The sequence below is a fragment of the Mastomys coucha genome, unplaced genomic scaffold (assembly GCF_008632895.1).
Source record: "Mastomys coucha isolate ucsf_1 unplaced genomic scaffold, UCSF_Mcou_1 pScaffold13, whole genome shotgun sequence".
In the NCBI taxonomy this organism is placed as follows: Eukaryota; Metazoa; Chordata; class Mammalia; order Rodentia; family Muridae; genus Mastomys; species Mastomys coucha.
In genome coordinates, this window is record NW_022196895.1 from 49,686,168 (window position 1) to 49,692,749 (window position 6,582).

Below are 6,582 nucleotides of genomic sequence, written 5' to 3' on the forward strand. Positions count from 1 at the left end.
CTCGAACTCAGAAATCCGCCTGCCTCTGCCTCCCAAGTGCTGGGATTAAAGGCGTGCGCTACCACTGCTGGGCTAAATACAGTAATTTTAATCAAATTCATTTTCTTCTACATAACAGACCAGAGAAAGAAAGCTCAAGATACATGTGTATCTTCAGCGTGTGAACTGTGGTGTCTGCAGGGTGATCTCGCTAGCTGTTACTCCTTTCCAGTTAGCCAAACAGAAGGAAGAAGAATCAGTGACATAGTCTATTCCTGGAAATTGGAAGTGCCATACTTCATGGCCATTGGCTACCTTAAGCTGAAAATGCCTGGAAAATAGAGTTTCTAGATGGACAACTATTTTTAAATGCAGAGTTAATATTGATGGACAGCTACTAGTTCCTGCTAGACACATAAATGTAGCATCTGAAGGTCATAGTTTTCTCTAATAACTCCTATTCCACAGTGTTGGTAAAACCTCTTCAGGTTCAATACACTGAAATCTGAATTGGAAATCCGCTTGAGATAAAGATATCAGTGAACTAACCCAGTCCATTTGGAGCCTTAATGGATCCATGTATGCCTCCATCTCCCTACTACCAGACACGCAGACACTGTACACCATTCACTTCTGTGTGTTTAACACACATTGATTAAACTCTAACAGTAGGACTGTGGCTTTTACTCAGGGACAAGACTGTATATTATTTATTCTTTGTTCATGTTTATAACTGTAATTCCCACAGTTCAGTCTGATATTTTAATATTAATAATTAAGGTGATACTTTATTTAGGATTCAATTTCTTTTTGTTTGTTTCTTTTCTTTTTTGCTGTGACATAAAAGTTTAGACTATATGAAACCAACAAAAGTGTTTCTATGTTTTGTTCTGTAGGATCTGTATTTAACTACTTGTCTTTTAAATTTTTCCTGCACATAGTTCAGAATAAAAATTATATAAAGATAGTTGTGAAGGGATTATAATACTTTGAGGAAATATATATTTTTCTGTCTTTAAGCTCAATTGTGAATTAGATACCAGTCCCTTAAAGACAGGTTCCTCATTGTTCCCCTAGGTTTCCTGACAGATACCTACAGTCATCGTATATGATGAGTTTAAAATGTGCATGAAAACATTTCTAGATGCTAAATCGGTTGCTTAAAAATACAAAATATTCTCTAAAGTTTGAAAGCTGTGAATGTTTGTTTAATGAGTTTCAGAATAGAGCTTGATTCTCAACACTTAGTATTTCTGTTTTGTTAAATCTTTCAAATATGCTGAGCTCATGAGACCTATGCCACTTGGCATTAATGTGAATGATTCCCATGTTTATACACTTTTATGCAATAAGGGCAATATTTAGAATATTTATATGAATATTCTGCTCTATAAAGATGGTAGTACATCTGAGGTTGAAGTTAGGAGCTGTATGAAAGGTTAAAGGGTACTGTGCAGGAAAATGCCATGCGTGAAATTAATAAACTGCCTGTTTTGTTTTTAGTAGTCTTTGTAACCAGAGCCACTTTCTCATTTTAAAAACAAACAGTCATTCTGTTTTGAGTACAATAGTAATTTGTAATTTGAGTACAATAGTAATTTGCTAATTAAAAATTACTGGAAATCAGGAGACAGAGGCAGGTGGATCTCTGAGTTCAAGGCCAGCCTGGTGTACAGCCAGGGCTATACAGAGAAACCCTGTCTTAAAAAAACAATAATAATAAAAAATACGGGAAATCGAGAAGCAACATGCTATTTTTATTTCATTCTTTTTGATGTATTTATAAAGATACATGCTAATTTATATTTCAAATTGTCCTTCTATCCTTATTAGCTCTTATTCTCCATAGTATTCTCCTGGGGCAGCAGATTCTGACCATTCGAATTTTCTTGGCTTAAGGCCAACACAAAGATAATTAGTTTATTTAAATTCTTTTCATGTTAGTGATGTTAACTTCATTTACATGCTTTTGTATTTAACATAACTTTCAGTCTTTAGAAGTTTAAAGTATTTCATGTAACCAAATATGTATAAAACCTTCTATTCATGTTTTCTTATCCCCAGAAAAGTCTCTATATATTGAGATGATAAATATTTTTTTGTTTCATTTCTTATATTTAATTTTAAATAGTTGGAATTAATTTGATTGTAAGTTTTCTCAAAGTAGTTAATGAATTGTTCTTATTTATTTATTTATTTATTTATTTATTTATTTATTTGAGGCAGGTTTCCTTGTGTAGTCTTGGCTATCCTAGAAGGAGCTCTGTAGACCAGGCTGGCCTCAAAAGCAGAGATCCATCTGGCTCTGCCTCCCTTGTGTGGGGATTAAAGGTGTGCACCACCACTGCTCGGCTTGATTAGTTTCCTTACTTAATTATCAGAGTTTTTATATATTTTATATATATCAGATTAAATATATGGCCTAATAATATCCTATAATGGTTTAAAAGGAAACGGATGGATGAGTTTTATATTCTTATTTTACATAGGCATTCTAGCTTCAAGTGTATTAACTACTTACTTGAATATTGATTGTTTCCTAAGTTGCATGCAGTATTATAACAGAGTCAGAATATTTTTCTTATAATTGGATAACATGTATATTAGTACTAGTTTCTACCTGGAATCTAAGTAAAACATTGAATGCATTATTGAGTTGATAGCAAATTTAGCAATTTTCTTGTCGTAAGAGTTGAAAGTAAAGTGCTTATTTAATGTCTTATATACTTTTTGATTTTTAAACAGAGTACAGATCGTAAAGGTTATGCAAGGTAGATTTAAAAGGATTAACAGAATCTGACATATATCTTCTTTTTTTCAAGGGAAAAATTTATACACAAATGAATATGTGGCAATTAAACTGGTAAGTTCATACTGATTATTCTACAATTATTTCTTTTAATTATTGGCTTATTAATTTTTCATCTTTACATTTATAACTTGGATGTTCATTCACAGGGAAAAATGCCTCTATGAGTGGGCTTTTGTGAGCATGACCCTGACATGATTGCCGAAGCCTGTGATGTGTAGAGTGTCAGTGCTTTCTCTATGATGAAAACTCTTGTCTTTACTTTGACAGCATCATGGAAGTGAAATTTTGTAGTTGGGCAGTATTTTTAATTGTGAAAGGAATTTTCAAATGGATAAAAGCAAAATTTCTCTTTCTGATTAGAGAAGAGAAACATGCCTTTAGCATTCAGGATCGTGCTTGAACATACACTTGGGTGGGTGCCAATTGTCTTCTGAGGTTTTTTTTTTTTCTACCAGTGTTTTATAAATCCGGTAAAGCTGGTTGTTGCTTGACTTTCAGGGATTCAAAACCCATGAGAGCTGACTGACTCAGGAGTGTTCCAAAGTTTCATGTGCTCAGTATGGCAGGCACAAAGCAGATCTCTTTGGAAGTATTTGTATCCTGGAACCATTTTTATTCATTTGCCCATTCGTTCATTCACTGACTGAGACAGAGCCTATTTAGATCAAAGAACTCACTTTGTAGACCAGGCTGCTTCTCTCAAGTGCTGGGATTAAAGGTGTGAGCCCCTGCGTGGTGCTAGGAGCCATTTTTATAAGGCATATTTTCTTGTTCTGGTTGTTGGTCCAATTTCCCTCAGATCCAAATTGACCTGGTGTTCTCATTTTCCTCACACTGTCACCCTTGTCCCTGACAGTGTGACCTGTGTTATTAGGGTGGTATGAGTCAGACTGCTAGAGGAAGAGGCCGTGGGAGGAAATTTAAAAAAAAAAAAAAGAGAGAGAGAAAGCAAGCAAGCAAGCAAGCTTTTGAACCGCAGTGGAAAGTCCCTGCTGCCTGGAGTGCTGTTTCCCGTCTTTTCTTCAAATTGAAGAGAAGCAGGCAGTCTGTGTATCACTGAGACAAGTGGACTGACACTGGGCTTATCCAGATGAAGTCTTGCTGGTTTCAAGGTCTAGTCTCTTGACTTTATAATACAAAGTCTGGTTGGGTTATGACAAGATTACCACTGTTGTTTTAAATTGGACTTACGGTAATCAGTCATGAGAGTCAGTTAATATAATCAAGTTCTTAAGAGATGTCAAAATTGAGAAAATAGTTTTTACTTTTTGATAACATTTTTTAATATTAAGGTTCCATGTGCCCAAAATAGCAGGAATATTGTTTTGTTTTAAAAACATTAGTCTATTCTTTATCCATTTTACAAATGAAGACAAGGTATCTTGATCATATCCATTTTCTCCTCTCTCTCCTTTCCTCCAGTAAGTTCACCTTCTATCTCACGTCCATTTAAAAACAACAAAACAAAGCTCACTGAGTCCAGTTAGTGCTGCTTATATTCTTGTAGTGTAGTGTTAGGCTATCCACTGGAACATGGTCACCTTGTCACATATACACTCCCTCCCCCAGCTCACTTTCCCTTCTGCAGCTATCAACTGCTAATAGCTCATCAGCCAGGGAGAATGCCTTATGCATCCCTCCCCTTCATCCGTGCTGGAATGTTGATGGGCCAGGGTTTGTGCAGGCAGCCTTAGCTGTCCTGAATTCATGAGGGCAGTGGCCATGTCATGTCCAGAAGACAGCATTTCCCAGTACCCCTTTTGTCGTCTGACTCCTCAGTTCTTTCTGTGCCTTCTTCAGGAAGGATATATTCCTTGAGGTAGCAGGAGTGAAGTAGGGGAGTGTGCTTGCTTGATATTGATGTAGGGCTGAACACTCAATCATGTTTATTCTCAGCACTTTGCCCAGTTAGGAATCACTGCATTAAATAATTTTTAAAGGCTACATAGAAAGCCAATTTAAGCAGACAAGAGGAGTTAGTATATGGGACTCACAGGAGAGAGATTCAGCATACAGGAACTGAACAATATTTTAATGGGCATTTTGATTTTGTTTGGAATTGTTCTCTTTTTCCATGTTCTAGCCCCTTGAATGGCATTGGAGTTGTAGTTGGATGTCAGGATAGAAATGTGTGGTGTTCTGTGCTAGTGATGAAGTGGCCTTAATGAACAGCTCTATGTGTAGAGGGTATATCCTGAACGAGAGACAGGAGCCACTATTAGGTTGATTGCTCCCTGTCTAGTTAATTCACTAGGTGGGATCCTGCTATTTTCAGATTTAGAGTTTGTCCTGTCCCTACCACTGGTGCCTTAGTAAAAACAAATCATGCCATCTTCCAGCCTCTAATAACACTACATATAGGACTTTGTTTCTGTTTTATTTGTGTATTTCCCTTTTCTGCCCTTTCCTGGGCCATCTTCCAGCCTCTTATAAACACTACATATAGGACTTTTTCCCCATTTTTTTCCTTTGTGTGTGTGTGTGTGTGTGTGTGTGTGTGTGTGTGTGTGTGTGTGTCTGTGTGTGTCTTTCTCTTTTCTGCTCTTTTCTGGGAGATGTGGGACAGGGCATCCTTCCTTTAATCTGACTGGCCTTTAGGCAGAGTTTCTTATAGCCCAGACTGGCCTTGAGTTTGCTATGAAGCTGAAAATGGCCATGAACTCTGGATCTTCTTGCTGCCACTTTTCAAATGCTAGGATTTCAGGCGTGCACCTCCACACCAAGCCTTTTCTTTTTATGTGCTCTGATCAGCATTACGTCCAAAAATTTGTATTTCTCAAAATTTAGGGTAATTGGCAACATATTTACTTTTCTGTTTTGAGGTAAGTATGGCCTACAGCCATATTCTCTATATTTATTGGAAGGTCAGAAAATGTTTTACATTTTGGTCCTTGGTTTACCGATTTCCGTGTGTGTGGTTTGATGTTTTATTAGATCTCAGTGTAATAGGCAAGGTCTAATTTTGTTTACAACCAACTATAAAGATAGTCATTTGAAAATGTTATGTTTTTATATTTTAGACATACCTGGTTTCTGTATTTTGGTGAGATAAAGGCACTGTTTGATATTTTGAAAGCAGGACTTATTGGCTAGTTCAGTTCTGCTGCAGCTTACAAGACTGATGGCTTATCTAGGTGTTTCCACTCACATAATAACTGGTTGCCGTGACTACTGAAAATGTCATTCTTTGGTGATGTGACTAGCTACATGGTGATGTCGTAACATTATATTATTGCTGTTGAATTACTGGAATCAGTCTGAAATTGTTAAACTAAGCCAGGACTAGTTCCTTTTCTTTTTACCTGGAGGATATCAGTGATTAGGTATATCTTTAATTTCAGGTGTGATGGTTTAAGTGGATATTGTTTCCCATTTTAAGGTTGTATATTTTTAGATAGTTAACCAAAATTTATGTATAATACAGTGCTATGTGGAAGATACTAGTTTAATTACTTTATACTTTAAATTTTCTGTTGCACATACACACACACACACACACACACACACACACGTACAAACATCCCCCCCATACCCCCCCACTCTCCTGTATATTGAAGAGGAACCATAAAAAATTTTAACCCTAATTTATAGATGAGGAACTGCAGCATACATAAAGCTCAGCTAACTTTCCAAGTGTCAAACAGCTAGTAGAGTGAGAAATCGAGGGTTCAAGCACAGTACAATCTCTGCTTTTAACTATTGCTTTGTATTGCTCCACAAGATTTAAATTTACTGCTTTCTAGAAAGAATCCTTTTATACTAAGTTTCTAGTGAGTTTCATATATATATAT

The 6,582-nt window shown here is 36.3% G+C and overlaps 1 protein-coding gene across 9 annotated transcripts in view; it reads left to right on the forward strand.

Annotated features, from left to right (window-relative positions):
• The window catches only part of Csnk1g3 (casein kinase 1 gamma 3), a 90,349-nt gene that overhangs the window by 31,378 nt on the left and 52,389 nt on the right, over positions 1 to 6,582 (forward strand). For all 9 annotated transcript variants that reach the window (XM_031365701.1, XM_031365702.1, XM_031365699.1 and 6 more), the window contains one exon: positions 2,802 to 2,842. In XM_031365701.1, coding sequence (XP_031221561.1) covers positions 2,802 to 2,842 — 41 coding nt within the window. The remainder of the gene's footprint in view (positions 1 to 2,801; positions 2,843 to 6,582) is intronic.